Source organism: Magallana gigas, chromosome 6, assembly GCF_963853765.1.
Source record: "Magallana gigas chromosome 6, xbMagGiga1.1, whole genome shotgun sequence".
NCBI classification, from domain to species: domain Eukaryota; kingdom Metazoa; phylum Mollusca; class Bivalvia; order Ostreida; family Ostreidae; genus Magallana; species Magallana gigas.
Genome location: NC_088858.1, coordinates 21,919,070 through 21,934,547, shown reverse-complemented (window position 1 = coordinate 21,934,547; position 15,478 = coordinate 21,919,070). Strand labels below are relative to the sequence as shown.

Here is a 15,478-nt window from a genome sequence, read left to right as displayed (position 1 = left end):
CAACTTTGTTATCTCGTCTTTGATACTGTCTTTAGGACGGTCCACACGTCCCAGATTTCAACAGTAGGTAAGCTGCACGCCATCGACGATGTACGGACTTGTTGCTCTCTTGGTTGTGATCGGTGCTGCTGTTGCACAGGTGCCTCAGCCTTGCCGTAAGTTATATAAGTAAAAGATTGTACTTACCCCATGTTGCATCTAGCTCAAAAAAGATATAAACTGCAACTTTGTCATCTTCTTGTTTCCCAAAATATTTCCGATTTTCCTTAAAATTTAGAGCATATGTCATTCTTCAATTTCGAAAATATGTTAAAGTGAGCATTCTATTTGATTTCTTTTACCAGTTACTGTCAATTTTTAATGAAAGTCTTATTATAATAAAAGGCTTGCTCTACCCTAGTTTCGATTTTTTTCTTTTGTCATCATGTCAGTGTGTTGAAGGAAACTGACACGATAAACAATGAATTTATTGTTGTATATTTTTCAGATTCCCCTCCTCAATGGGAATGTAGAGAAATAAAGGTAATTTTTTTAGCATTTTCTTTAACGTCAAAAGTCTTGAAGTACATGTTGACTAGTAATTTCTATTTTCATAGATATAACAATAATTGCTTTAATGACCCAAAATTCAATTGACAATTTTATTTAAAAAGAAAACCACAAAAAGTACTAAAACAGGAGAGAAAATTTGTAATATTCTTGTTTAACTTTTCTGTACTACCTTCTGTGTGTCATTACAGGTTGACCCTCAGCAGAAATTCTTGGAGCGCCGTCGTCTTGTCTACGATGCTACAAACAGACGTGAAAGAAGGTTAGAAGAAATCGAAATTGGATCTGACAAGAGCTATTATGATCAACTTATTCTATGGAACGAGGTACATTTATACATTTTAAGCCGAATTTATTTAAGAAATCAATATATTTGCTGTTTTGTTTATTTTGATACTTTTCAGAACTAATTCAAGAATTAAAACGTTTTATGAAATCTGACTTATTTAAAGAAAAAAAAGAAAATCGTTGACAACAATGTAAAGAAAAGATAAATGTACAATGTTAAAAAGTCTGCATTCAACCCCTTTGTTACTCTCTGCATTTATAGAACAAAATGTATCAAGTGGACCTCAAGACAAGGAAATGTAACGTAACTGTTCCATACCGACCATTTTTTCAACGTGGAACTTTCCCGGGAGAGAAGTTTGATTACGAGGGTGTAATTGGAGGAGCTGGCCTTCCTAACGAACACGTGACCATTCAGCAGTTTTCAATGAATACCACCGGTGGTAGGTTAAAAGACCACTAGTATTATATGGTAGAGCCAAGCTAAAAAAATTATAAGTCATCTTTTATTTGAATTTTAAAATACTTGGAATTGAATGAAAATTACAACTACCATAAGTTCAAAGACAAATATGGTATATGTTGTGAAAGTACACAGTTTCTATAAATATATTGGTTACTAGTATATGAAGAAGCCAATTTATTATATCGTATCATTTTATATGTACCACATGGTAAATGTACATTGTATATTATCTTTTCAGTAAAACATTCAGCGTAGTCAATTTTTTTCAACTTCAGCTAAATCACATACACTGGGTATTCACTTTTCAATGCATAAAAATTTCGTTAACACAGATAATCAGATTAAGCAAGACCTCAGTATCTCAGAGCATATTTTGTACTTGATGCTATCAAGCCACCAACTTTACCTTAATACATGTACGCCTTTCTGTTTCAGAATACCGTGCTTCTATCGTGTCGTCTCCTGACTGTGTTCCTATCACAAACATCCACATCACTACCAAATATGGGTTTGAGCAATCTAAGTAAGAAAACTCAGATTACTATTGTCATCTTTTTTTTATACCACCACCCCAAATATGACAACCTTCATCGAACTCGGTTGTTGTTTAATTTCCCCCCCCCCTTTTTGGAATTTTTTTCTCTTTATTTTGTTTGATTTTTTTACTTTGTCGTTTGGGTATTGTTGTCATTTTTTTCATTTATTTTACACGTCTCAAAGTGTTGCTAAGATTTTTCTGTACTCAATAATTATATAAACACAAATTCTAGATCAAGTTTTGAGTGTCATATAGAAAACGCATTAGCATACAGTGATTGAAAATAATTTACATGTTATAAAAACAGTTAAATGGTTTATGATTAAGGTATACATGTATTAATCATTTCTTTATTTTTATTTTTTTCAGTTATTATGACATAAGTGTCGGAATAACCGATCCAATGGCGTTTATACCACCCAAAGAGTGCAACAGCTCGTAAAGACATACACAGTTTTATACTTTTTACAATAAAATTTCATAAAACTTCTGTTAATGTTTGTTGGGGGGTTTTTTTCAGTGAAAGATTTTACTAAGAAGTTATTAATTTACTTCAAAAAAATCTGCTACTAGAAAGAAAGAGCAATGATCCACATGTACATGTATAACATGCAAAACGTATGGTATCTATTAATATGTAGAGTGACATCAAGTACCTTAAGTAAATACATGTATATCCCTTTACGTACAATGATTGTTATTACATTATACTATTGTGTCTTATAACTGAAGAATTTGTAAGAGAAACTGATTGATCGTAATTTACATTGTCTTCCAAATAAGACTAGTAAGAGCCATATATTGAAAAAAAAATCGCTGTTCTTTATTTGTAACATACTACAACGTCTTCAGAAGTGCTTGCCACAATATACTTTTAGATAATGTAGGAAATGTTGAAATGTTACTTTTTACACATGACGTAAAGCTTACAAGTTAGAACAGTATACCGTGCACTTAATTAATCAAACACAACACTGGCTGGGGATGGGATACCGGAAGTTCTGTTATCAAAACCCCGAAAGGATGCATCCATTTTTGTTCAGGAATTATCCTGAGGGAAAGCTTTCCGACAAGAATTTATGGAAAAGAGAACACACAATAGTTATAGTTGCTTAAGAGAAATCAATCTACAGAAAAATAAATGCCTAAATTTTTTTGATAGTGCATCTGATATTTTTTGGTTTTGTTTAAACCAAAATTGGTCCAACCCTGAACATGTCAAATATATGTGTTTCCTGTTTTTTATATATATATATATATATATATATATATATATATATATATATATATATATATATATATATATATATATATATATATATATATATAAAACATAGGATTGGCAAGCTTGTAACTGTAGTAAATCTGCAGTCGTCAGATACATGAACATTAGCTCATAACCATATTGGTTTTTTTCATCGAATATTTGAAACAGAATTTCAGGACTTTTTATACGTTTACTCCGGTATTTTTTTTATACCTTTTTTTAAATACTGAATCAAGTTGCAAAAATCCACTCTTAAACAGAATTCCTTATTTGACCTTTTTAAAATAAAGATACTGGTATGTATTTCTAACTGTTATTTTCCTGCTTTAGCACTTTGCTCGACGATGATCTTTTATTTTAAACATGTACCTATATATGAAATACACATTATCAGAGATAATCTTGAATACTAGCATATATCTATCTCTCTCTGAAACGTTCGGATTAAATACCATACACTGATAAATATTCCCCGATCTACCACAATGTTTCTTCCATTCACAATCAGCCTTTTGGTCGGCCAAATTATCTGCCAGGATCCTAAACCATGCAGTAAGTACGGAAGGTCATCACAATTTGAGATTTGATATAACCCGTTGTTTAATTTTCTCGATATCTTTTATTTTTTTCGATATTAAGTTTTAGTTTGTAAATTTTTTCAGCATCGCCTGTCACGTGGGAATGCAATGAGATTAAAGTAAGTAGACGACCTGAACAATATCTTGTTTTCGTGCGACTGAACACTTAGACTACACGTAGTTTATTGATAGTGATGATAGTATCAAAGCCATGCATATACAGCTGTATAAGGTTTAAATAAATCTAATACGTAATCACTTTCTATCTTTCATCTCCCCATTATCCAAAAAACAACCCAAAAAAGGAATAAGCTGCATTGCAATAAAAATGGGTCACACTTGGATTGTACTTATCTCTTAACAAACATCTTATCTTCAATAAGAGAGAATCCTGCAAAATGATCTGTACATGTATTTATTTGAAGATCGACCCTGCTCGGAATTACGTACAGCGTCGCCGGTTATCTTACGATGCAAGGAACAGAAGAGAAAGAAGGGTCGAAACTGTCGAGAAGGGTAGCAACAAAACTTTCTACGATGAACTTATTCTATGGAACGAGGTATACTTTTGGGGTTAATTAGTACGTGCAAAGTACCAGTTTTCATATTTTTATTTTCCGAATAATCGATGCATATATTATAGAATATCAATGCATGTATACCAGTAAAAATATTTAACTTTTTTGCAAAATTTACCGCTTTTTAGAATAAGATGTACAAACTCGACCTGAAAACCAGGATTTGCAATACCACAGTTCCACATCGAGGCTGGATTCCACGTGGTACACATCCGGGTGACAAATTCCTGAGCACAAATTTAGTTGGGGCATCTGGATATCCGAAAGAAAAACTTACTGTTTTACAATTTGTTTCGAACAAAACAGACGGTAAATTTATCAATGAATTCATTATCCGTCCATTAATAATGTACATGTATATTTCTTTTGGTAGTGACACGGTAACGTACAAAACACCGATTTACCAAATGTAGTATTTATGCAAAATATCCCCACTTATATATTATAATTAAAAGATCCACTCTTACTTATTGCATTTTTTTTTTCATTATAATATCAAATTCAATTTTATTTTCTTGCGGTATTATGCTCAATGGTACATTTAGTAATCAATGAATGACACAATAATGTAAAACCTATATACGTCGTTAACTTATGATTCCGATTGAACTTTCAACTTTTTCGGGGTTTTATGTCTTTTATAAAACCGTTTTCATTTCATTTCAGGGATGAAACATACAATTGTATCATCTCCAGACTGCATTCCCATAAGAACTACAATTTTCAGGGAACAAGAAATTGAAATTTCTACGTAAATATTTAATTAAACTGTTTATTACTTTGAAAATTGTTCAAAAGCCGAGATGCTTTAATAGGGTGGACCCAAGTGCACTACCAGTTGTCTCCAAGTTCAATAAAAAAGCTGGGATGACTTCCCACATCATGGAAGAGTGGTTAAAGTCTGTCAACAGAAAAAAAGGTCCGCCAGAAAAGGAAAATTTTACTTTTTCTTGACGATGCACCATCACACCTGAAAATAAACCTGTCTAACATTAAACTTCAGTTTGTTTTTCCCAACAAACACTACAACACAATTACAGCAAATGGACCAAGGAATAATTCAAACCCTCAAACTGAAATTTAGAAACTTAAGAAAATGGTTCGTGAAATGGATCACAGCTCCAAATGTGGATCAGAAATCCTGAAAAATATTTCTCTGCTGGATGCAATCTACTGGATTGACAGACGTTGGAAAGAAGTTGAAACGTCAACTATAGTGAAGTGTTATAAAAAATGCGGTTTTGTTGATTTGCAAAATGACAACCTTCCAACAACTGAAGTGGATGTGAATGATGGTGGTGATGATGATGATGATGATGATGATGATGATAATGATGATGATGTCCCACTTGCTGTCCTACAGCTGTCAAGGGAACTTTTCGGTTGTGAATTCCTAGAGTTAGTCAAGATGGACGCGAACATGTGACAATCAAGAAAGGGACTGGGACAAGCCAACTTCAGAGATAATAGAGGAAATGAATGAGAAGGAGATGAGGATTATGAGGAAGAAGAGAGTGAGGAGTGTGAATCTGTTATTTGTCGGGAAAAGTTCTGCAAGAATTTGGCAGAAATGAAAGTTTATGCAAAAGTTCATGGCCATGCTCAAATTTTAAATAAACTTAGTTATTGATGATATGATAACAGAAGTGCAAGTCAAGAGTGCAGACAAAACTAAGTGACTTTTTCAAAAATTAAAAAAAAAATTAAAAATTGCCTGCACAATTCTTTGTTTTGTAATTGCACTGAATGTAATTTGTAAATGCATGTATAATAAATGCTATTAAAATCCAAACAGTTACTTTATTCATTATTTTGATCAGTATGCTAAATTGCGAGTATATTAAAACTCTAATATTTGTTTACATAAGGTAATTGCTGATGGACAAATTCCAAAGTCTCTATTCAAAGGTCACCTCTGTTAAGAGGTCACTTTGTGTGCCTCCGAAAGGTGACTACTTAATAAAAGTTTGACTGTATCGAGACTTATATCCAATGGCATGTTTTGTTTATTTGAGGAAAATATAAAATGACAAAGATGACTTGTTGTGAAATAGATGAAACTCTGACTATTTTTTTTTCATTTTCGTTTCCTCCCGCTAAAAATGTTTTGCAGAACTGTAATTTTAAAAGTGTATTACTTATTAGGTTTGTTATTGGCTGTTTACAGAAATTTGTGGGATTATGGACTTTACCGACCCCACAAATTTCTGTAAACAGTCAGTAACAAACCTAATAAGTGTTTTGTTTTGTCGAGGACCTAAAGTTTGATATGTAAACAAACGTTTGTTTAAAAATAAGTTCAAATAACGTTACGTTCGCCATGCTGTCGTACAAATTTTGAGGCTCGCCTTTTAAAGAAATTTGTAAGGCAATCACGTGACGCCGAGACATTTTAGTCCGAGGCAAAACGAAAAAGTAAATATTATGCATTCATAAAATTCAAAACCAGCAAAATACCGACAATAGACATGGATTATCATTAAAAGTTTAGAGCTCCTATTCAGTTTTAGTTTGTTTTGTATTTGTATTGATTTGTGGGGTTTTTTTTAAATGTTTTTGTTATAATTTGGTAAAACTTAGAAAATGGAGAGAGGAAAATTAGGAATAAATTCAATCTAAAACTATATAGTAAGTAAGCTATTCATTTTCCACTATTTTATTATTTGTTATCATTTCACAACAAAGAAAACTGTGGTGTGTACAATTTCGATGGATTTTTCGATAAACACTCAGAGGACACTTGGAAGAAAATGAGGTCATTGACCTACTTATTTGAAAAAGAATATTAGTGCTACCATACAGTAGATTTTCATTCATATCATTGGAATTTATTGTTATCCTTTAACAGTTTAAAGAAAATGAAAATGTACTAGGATTACATGTTCATGTATTTTCTTTCGTAATTTTGCATTAACATACTCGTACATGTACATTCCAACAGAGTAATTTTAGTTCGTCACATCATGCTCACTGAAAATAAGTTGGTTATTTATTCAATACAATTATATTTTGAACATTTGTAAAGTGTTTTCAGCTCAAGACAGTTTTCAGAGACTGTATATAAAGTCGAGTTCCGCGTGTTGCGGTTCACATACCGGTATTGCATTTCACACATCATTGATGTGTGTTTGAACCGTCTTCCAAAATATCCTAGTTAGCAGACGTGTACAAGTTGGTAGTAGATATAGTTTCAAGACAACGATCGGTCTTATCAGACGACATCTAGAACAAAAGCCAGGGCCCTCACCTGTGTGGTTCCACTATTGGTCGTTACCATTCGCCCGAAGGATGTTTCTCGCCGTGCTCTGTCTGTCCGTAGCAGCTGTGTCTGCTCAGGCCCCTGTACCGTGTAGTAAGTATATGTAATTGATGGAAATAAGTCATATGAAGTCATTTTGATTTTTCGTTTCTTTTAAAAGCTCAACAGAATTGAATTTAGCTTTTAGGTTTTGGAGATACAATTTGTTTAAAACCCACAGTTTCGTCATTCATATAAACATCAAATGTTTCGCCAGACATCACAACCGGGTGCTAGGTGTTTGGAATTTTGAAATTAGTATTTCATAAGACACTAGGACGTGTCTAAATGATTTTGATTCTTTGAAAATCTTTGCAAACCAATGGGTTTATTTTTTTTTCTTCATAAAATCTGTTTAAGAAAAATATTTGCTTGTACGTTCAAAAACCATATCTTCAAATAGTTTGATTTTAAATGCATAGTTATATACATGTACTAGTTACCAAAAAACCGACTTTTGAAACTTACGAATAGTCATTTAAAAAAAAAAAACAACTTTGTTTATATTTATTTTGCAGGCTCTCCGCCACAATGGGAAGCAAGAGAGATAAGGGTAACTTTAGTTATTTCATGATTCTTCAAACCTATGTAACACACATGTACAGTCTTTATAAAGCTTCGTATTATTCGATTACTACGTCACCTACTATGCAATTGACAAAATGATAATTTAATTCATACAACAACAATATAAGAATTTCAGAGCGCTTAGTTATCATGGATAAAGTTTGATTTTGCAATACTTCTCATTTTTTTTATTTTCAAAAAATGGCGTTTCGCTGCTATAGGTCTCATATACTTCCTCCATAGAATAAAGATATACTTTCAGGTAGACCCCTCACAAAAGTACGAAGAGAAACGTTTCTTGGTCTACGATGAGACCATGCAGAGGGAACGAATTATGACCGAGATTGAGATTGGGTCAGAAAAAGAAATCTATGACATCCTTATCTTACACCGGGAGGTGAGTTCTCACAAAGGTTAAAGTCACATGATCGACAGAAAAAATTGATGTCCTAAATAAGCCCCCATACATGGTACAGTTTATTTCACATGGTCGAAGCTCACAAAGGTTAAAGTCACCTGATCCACAGAAAAAACTGATGTCCTAAATAAGTCCCCATACATGGTAAAGTTTATTTCACATAGTCGAAGTTTAATGGTACGTCGTCCTACATAAGAAGACGTTCTCATTTTGATTAAGGAATAAGAAATTATTCTCTTAGTGTTATGGGGTGATAATTTTGCTCGGGGGGTGAGATCAAATCAAATAAAGTCCGAAGGGCTTAACGATAGATTTGATCACGCCCCGACCGAAATTATCACTTCATGATATTCAAGGAATGATTCTTTATTATTAATATTTATATAATTTTCAGCAATTGTACGATTAAATATGAATATTAAGCAAACCCCACTCGCGCCCCAATTATACGTCATTTGAATTTATTGGACTGTATAAATTCAAAATCGATACGTAGTGTTATCACATTCAAAGACACTGTAAAATGTAAATATAAAGACTATAAAAGCGCTAAAGAAACCAAAATAAATAACTTGCATTACGAATTAGCGAACAGAAATTATTTATAGTACCTTTATCATTATGCAATACATGAAAAACCTTTGAAGATTAAATGAACAGTTCTTTTTATATCTATCTATGAAAAAATGGCCCAGCCTTTAAAAGGTTTTGAAAAGGTTACATGTATTATTTTTATAGAATAAAATGTACATCGTTGACTTTAAAACGAAGAAGTGTAATATCACTGCAATCAGTCGTCCATTCCGTCCTAGAGGGGTCATTCCAGGGTCAAAGTTCGATGGAGAGGTCGTTATCGGGGCCGCTGCGATCCCCAATGAGCACGTGAATGTCTTGGCCTTCTCTGGAAACTTTACAGGAGGTATTTTGTAACAAATTCAACTTGACTTTCACATGAGTGTACGTAACTCCAAAATATATCATCAGGTTGATTAATCTTATTTGGAATTATTAATTCTGATGAAGAAAGGTATAAAGTCGGATATTAATTCAATGCATATGGTCAGCCAGTATTAGGAACCATAGAGTGTGGCTATGCCATATACTTACCTCAAGTAAATCAGCTTGTTAGATGTTATGAATGCCAATATTTTTATAGAATTGTAAATCGCACAGTTAGCACATCTGCATGTACGCCTGCCATCGATGTTTGCCGAGATTCATACTGTACATGTATCACTTGACGTGTATTTACAGAGGCCTACACTGGTATAGTCTCGTCCCCCGATTGCTTCCCAATTCAGAACATCCACTTCTCCAAGAAATATGGATTTGAACAGTCCACGTAAGTCATTTCTTCATTTTATTTGGTACAGTATAGAGTCTGAAGACCGGTGATGTATAGTACCCTCTCCCCAAAGCCATCTTTCCCCTTGCAAAAAATTGCTATGCAAAAATGATTTTATGAGAGAAGAGGTGGATTATAAATGTATTTCCGCATTTTCCTATTTCAAGAGTGATTTTGTCTGATGGAGGAAAATATTGTCTCTTTTATATAGTTAGGTATCTTATGGAATTATACTGGTTTGTTAGAACTTTGTGCGAGAGTTAGTGTCCTTTTGTAGCGTAGGAAACTTGCATTATAAATAACATAAAACTATGTAAATGATATGATAATTAAACCGACCACAAACTCAGAAAACATAAAAACATAATTTGATTGAAAAAAGAATGTACTAATTGATTATCGTAGACACTTTAGATTAAAATGGCAAGTCATGAACGATCATTGTATAACGTAGATATTTCCAATGATTCTCCAGAGCAGATTCATAGCCCAGACAAGAATGCACGAACAGACGGACAGACAGACGGACGACTTGATTTGTTGATTTTTAAAAAGTTCATTTTGAATTCTAGAGACATTTTTAATTCACAAATTCAGAACATATTTAATCATGTGAATGCAAATCATGCCATACCTTAAAGATTTAACAAACATCGCGTCAGTTAAGTTCTCTGTTTTCCATATAAACCAAGTTGATATTGTCTACATAAAATAATTAGTCGACAAAACGTGTACATGTATATTTATGCCGGTTAAGCAACCTTGGTATGTACAAAACAATGTTTTGTGATATCACTGATTCTGTGATATTGTAATAATATATAAAAGAACAAGATTCGGTATACTTAGCCGTATTTGGCCGCTAACATAACGATATCTAAAACGTCCTAGTTTTGTTTATTGATGGAGTGCATTGTATTTAGTTAAATACTGGCTACATGTATATTCAACAGGCACCAAAATGACCTAATATATTTGTAAAATTGAAAAGTTGAATAAACTGACTTCATAGGGGGAATTAAAGATTATACAAATCTCGAATTCAATAAGTATTTTTTGTTTGTTTAAGCAATAGAAAATAATTCAGCTGATTAAACTTTTTTAATTGAACAAAAAACTTCTTAAAACGTCATGAATATGAATATTTAACAAATTTTAGAAGAATTTTTCTATATTCAAGCAATTTTTAAAACTTTGTTTCAGTTATTACGACCTTAAAGTTGGAATAAGTGACCCAGAGCTGTTCATTCCACCCAGAGAGTGCGCCCCACCCGGTTATTAGAGGCAACAAAATAATATCTGATATTACACAATGAAATTCCTCTCTATCATTTTTTTTCCATCATAGTGTCAAGCATTACATTGTATTCTGTATTTTAGTACATATCATGATAGAACTATATTAAAGAATTTGTATAAACAATCGTTCTTTGTTGTTTTGTCCAGAACGTCCTTACTCTAAAACCCCGTCCGCGATGAATTTTCACGTAATCAATCACCTTAAATAAGCTCTAACTTTCCATTTTTTTTTTTAAATGTTAAAAAATAACCGTACGTGAATAAAGATATTTTAATATTGTAAAATAACCATGTTCATTGTCATATTACAGGGCGTAAGAATATTAATGCATTAATCTTAAAGATATTTTGTGTTTGTCCCACTTATATTTGAGATAAGGTTCATTTCTTCCAAATGGTTTATCCTAAAAATTAATTTCTGGGATGAAATTTTCATGAAACGTAGATTGTTTTAGGTTGCTGTTTCCATCACCTTTTGTTGATTTTCTTAATAAATACAAATACCTTTCAGTAAAGAACAATTGAACTCGATATTTGGCAAAAATCATAAGATTTCTTCTTTCACATGCTTTTTTTTATACCCGAAATCGACCTAAAATACATTTCATACGGGGATTTGCATTGGGAAAATCTTTTTCCCAATCGAAAGTTCTCGGAACACTTTGCATATGAAAAGACGTAGTTTGGTCACAAAGATATTTATTTGTATTGAATTACTTAGCAAAAAGTTTTGGAAATGGTAACTGGGGACAATCTATTCTACGTGAGTACATCAAGTATTCCATTTTGAGCATCTTCATATTCATGGATAGGGCGGTGCTCCGTTTGACAGATTACCAAAAAAGGCTGCATTGTTTAAGGAATTAAAATGATCAATTAATAAGCTAATAAATGACAACAATTTATTATGCAATTCTTATTCTTATACAATGGTAGGGTAAGCAACATCTGCGGTTTTAAAATGCGCCCATGTTCATATTTGTATTTAATGATCTTAATATGCATGTGCTCATACAATACATATATCTATCGATTTGCTCATTGCTTCTAATTTTGGGTCGTAAACTATATATAGCTTAAACTCAAACTCGAGCACACTGCACATAAACGAACAAAAAACTCTATTCAAAATACAGTTAAGAAATAATTTCACATATTTATCTTTATTTACGATGTGAATTATTGTTGCATCTAATTTTCGAAGTTACTTGATTTGGTTTGACACGAGGTTATTTGAGTGCGACAAATGCACTATAAATGTCAAGAAGATAAAGTAGAAATTGTAAACGTACCCAAATTACACAACATGCAGCGCTGGATAACGAAATTAAGTTCAACGAATGAAAACATTATTCGTCTCTTAAAGGTAACACGTATAACAATTTACAATTCAAAACAACCGCTTAAACAACATCACATAAATATTGCACATACGGTGAAAAATCGAAGTTAGAAAGAAAAAAATGTTTAAAAAAACAAACCCATGTCGGTCAATAGAGGAATTCTAACAAAACTAGTCAGTCTGGTGTTAAAGCTTTCATATTTTCTTTGGAAATACAAACCACAGTCGTGATTGCGTCATCATGACCTTTCTCAGTGACTCCACTGGTCAATGACCCAATGGATCCGACTTTGGTAACCGGGTTGTGTTTTGGTCCTTCTGTTTCTTCAGGGCTATGCCGGTTTCCATTTTTCTTCATTTCACCATTTGAACCTACAGATGCTTCTCGAAAAGTTTCCTCGCTTTGAGCGCGACTGTAGCATAGGATTATGGCCTTAAATGCCGCTTTGAAATCCTTTCTCATCCAGCAATAAAGAATTGGGTTGACGCCAGAGTTGCTCATTGCAATGAAGAGAGTTATGCTTTTGATGGCCTCACTAAGATTTTTGTCAAGATTCAGGTATTTGAGAGGCCCTGTTACCATAAACGGTATCCAAAAAGCGTAGAACAAAAACAAAATGATGGCCATTGTTTTTGCTGATTTTGTTTCTCGTTCAAATTTCTTATCCGAGCTGGATTTTAAAGTCTTTTTGTATTTGTTTACTCTTTTCTTGTGTTTTTGTGCAACTCTGAAAATTCGGATGTACATGTAAAGGGTGGCCGTCAAACATATAAAAATGGCGCCGAAAGTTGAGCTCAAAGAATACGCTTGTGGTAGAACTTGAAAGAAATCGCATTCTTTACTATCGCTTCTGTAGTTGTTGACCATGAAAGGAAAGGCAAATAAAAATGAGTTGTACATCCACAAGAAAAATATAATTGCAAAAGCTCTCCTTCTCGTCATGATCATGGGGTACTTTAGGGGATGTATGATGGCGATGTAGCGGTCCACAGCAATGGCGACTAGGCTGGTCAACGATGCGCTCATGGAACAGACGCAGGAAGAGAACTTGCACAAACATAGAAATTTCATGGATGCTAATCTCTCCCCATCTAAATAAAACGAAGCGTAGATTGGTAAAGTCAGAACTCCGAGGAGACAGTCCGCCACCGACAAGGAGCCGATAAAGAGATTGGTCACATTCCGGAAACGAAATTTGAATTTGATCAGTGAAATGATTACGAGTAAATTCCCAATCAGAACAACTGGGACCATTGTGAAAGAAAGAATGGCCAACACAAAATCGGTTTGTGCTCGAAGATTTATGTATAGCTCCGACATCTTGTTTTCACAACAACGTTCTGTTTTCGTTTTTTTTCTATCATCAACAAATGAAAATGGGTTGCAAGTTTTCACCCCTAACAAATACCTTGAAGTTCTATCTTCTCTTCATGAAAATCAGCAATTGGCAAATGGTGATTGCTTTTACGAATATCCTCACCTGTTCAGTTAATTTTCCGAAGCAATTAATTTCTATTAACAGATTAATGGGTTACTGTTGGCTGGCATCCCATTGCATTGTTGTTATCTTTTACAGTTAGAGCATGCATACGAGAAGCGCATTGAACATGAGGAGGAGAGTCCGCGGTTTTTAAACTCTCCCTCGATCTCAAAATTGATTGATGACGAGGCCGCCATCGTAAGAGAAAACCATTATTTACATACAGCCTTTAATCGGATGGAATTTACTACTTTTAACCCTGGCTTTATGCCTTATTATAAAATTTTATTGATGATCTTGATGTCAACAGAATAATTTCATTAAAACTTTAATATTATCAAAGAGAAATATAATTCGTCGTCAATAACCTTTAATATTAGGGAAAAAACTTGAAAAACTGATCAACAAAAGTTAAATAAGCCATAGAATTACATGTGGTATTCAGAATATCGCAAATAAAATCAAATTTGTGTAATGGTAATGAAGAATAACTTGGACACATCTGGTATATGCTGAAAACGCTTTTGATGTTTATATTTAAAATGTCACTTTGTTGATTCCCGCCGCATTTTCTGAATGAAAAATTGAATCGTTCTGGGCTACACATTACATTTTCTCTACACAACGAAACATCAAAATAGCAAATATGAGTTATAAACATTACAAACTGGATAAAACCATTTAGAAAAGGGGATGGTGTGTTGAATTCTTTTCATAACTATCCAAGCTATGGTTAAATAATGGATGGAAAGTACTCACCAAATGACAAATGTAATGCAGTCGTGCAAAAGAAACATAAATATCTATAATGTGTTTAATTATTTCAACAAACGCAAATGAGATAAAAAAAATGCCTTACATGCAAGTTTTGGTAGCTTTGAACTTTAAACCTAAAAAGCCGAAATCTTTGTATTAAAGAATTTGGACGGGAGTTTACAGCCTCCCCCCCCCCCCCATTTCAATTCCTGTGATACAAAATGTTATTTTTAATGTATGGGAGGTCATTATTTCAAGGTTACATATTGTATTTTAATTGAAAGTTGGTTCTTTTTCCATTACACCTTTTAAATAAGTCTTGGACAAAAATATGGAGCAGAGATCCACTCTATAAAGTAAAAGGCATTGAATATCTATACAATAACACTGTTTGACGAGTTTGGCAGGCCATTCTTATCTACAAATTTTACCTGCCTTACTTGCCCATCTTCTTTAAATCATTAGAAAAGTTTTTAAATGACCCTTTACTTACATTTCTCTTACTTTATAATTCTGAAATTTCTGTCCAAAAGATTGTTTCCCATTTTTCATAAAAACACACTGCAACTAGATACATTTTAGCCCTTTTAAAATTGGTTTCCAGTCCTTTAATGCATCACTTCCATGTAGTTTTAATGATCCGTAGAGATAACAACCTTATCACAAACAGCAACCAGATTTAAGCAAACTTCAGAGGTGAATATTTCA

General features: G+C 33.1%; 4 protein-coding genes and 1 pseudogene across 4 annotated transcripts; 4 read left to right on the top strand and 1 right to left on the bottom strand.

The window, feature by feature from the left end:
* LOC105318456 (mammalian ependymin-related protein 1) lies at positions 1-2,331 on the top strand. The gene is made up of 6 exons (XM_011415597.4): positions 1-155; positions 488-522; positions 741-875; positions 1,100-1,280; positions 1,739-1,826; positions 2,211-2,331. The coding sequence occupies exons 1-6, from the start codon at positions 89-91 to the stop codon at positions 2,281-2,283; spliced, it is 579 nt and encodes a 192-aa protein (XP_011413899.3). The 5' UTR covers positions 1-88; the 3' UTR covers positions 2,284-2,331.
* A 1,200-nt stretch (positions 2,332-3,531) lies between these two features.
* On the top strand, positions 3,532-5,061 carry LOC105318457 (uncharacterized). The gene is made up of 5 exons (XM_066088174.1): positions 3,532-3,660; positions 3,771-3,805; positions 4,112-4,246; positions 4,393-4,573; positions 4,931-5,061. The coding sequence occupies exons 1-5, from the start codon at positions 3,594-3,596 to the stop codon at positions 5,017-5,019; spliced, it is 507 nt and encodes a 168-aa protein (XP_065944246.1). The 5' UTR covers positions 3,532-3,593; the 3' UTR covers positions 5,020-5,061.
* On the top strand, positions 5,062-5,690 carry LOC136276344 (tigger transposable element-derived protein 4-like; annotated as a pseudogene).
* A 1,793-nt stretch (positions 5,691-7,483) lies between these two features.
* LOC105318458 (mammalian ependymin-related protein 1) lies at positions 7,484-11,315 on the top strand. Its single transcript, XM_011415599.4, has 6 exons — positions 7,484-7,616; positions 8,081-8,115; positions 8,392-8,526; positions 9,286-9,466; positions 9,802-9,889; positions 11,096-11,315. The coding sequence occupies exons 1-6, from the start codon at positions 7,553-7,555 to the stop codon at positions 11,172-11,174; spliced, it is 582 nt and encodes a 193-aa protein (XP_011413901.3). The 5' UTR covers positions 7,484-7,552; the 3' UTR covers positions 11,175-11,315.
* A 1,342-nt stretch (positions 11,316-12,657) lies between these two features.
* LOC105318459 (beta-2 adrenergic receptor) lies at positions 12,658-13,998 on the bottom strand. The gene has a single exon (XM_011415600.4). It carries the CDS (start codon positions 13,852-13,854, stop codon positions 12,709-12,711), a length of 1,146 nt encoding a protein of 381 aa, XP_011413902.3. The 5' UTR covers positions 13,855-13,998; the 3' UTR covers positions 12,658-12,708.
* Between the last annotated feature and the right edge of the window lie 1,480 nt (positions 13,999-15,478).

Coding starts and splice junctions, on each gene's coding strand:
- LOC105318459 (XM_011415600.4), bottom strand. CDS start 13,854: ATGTCGGAGCTATACATAAATCTTCGAGCACAAACCGATTTTGTGTTG.
- LOC105318457 (XM_066088174.1), top strand. CDS start 3,594: ATGTTTCTTCCATTCACAATCAGCCTTTTGGTCGGCCAAATTATCTGC. Junction 4,247..4,392: donor AACTTATTCTATGGAACGAG/GTATACTTTTGG, acceptor ACCGCTTTTTAG/AATAAGATGTACAAACTCGA. Junction 4,574..4,930: donor TGTTTCGAACAAAACAGACG/GTAAATTTATCA, acceptor ATTTCATTTCAG/GGATGAAACATACAATTGTA.
- LOC105318458 (XM_011415599.4), top strand. CDS start 7,553: ATGTTTCTCGCCGTGCTCTGTCTGTCCGTAGCAGCTGTGTCTGCTCAG. Junction 7,617..8,080: donor TCAGGCCCCTGTACCGTGTA/GTAAGTATATGT, acceptor TTTATTTTGCAG/GCTCTCCGCCACAATGGGAA. Junction 8,116..8,391: donor GGGAAGCAAGAGAGATAAGG/GTAACTTTAGTT, acceptor ATATACTTTCAG/GTAGACCCCTCACAAAAGTA.
- LOC105318456 (XM_011415597.4), top strand. CDS start 89: ATGTACGGACTTGTTGCTCTCTTGGTTGTGATCGGTGCTGCTGTTGCA. Junction 523..740: donor GGGAATGTAGAGAAATAAAG/GTAATTTTTTTA, acceptor GTGTCATTACAG/GTTGACCCTCAGCAGAAATT. Junction 1,827..2,210: donor TATGGGTTTGAGCAATCTAA/GTAAGAAAACTC, acceptor TATTTTTTTCAG/TTATTATGACATAAGTGTCG.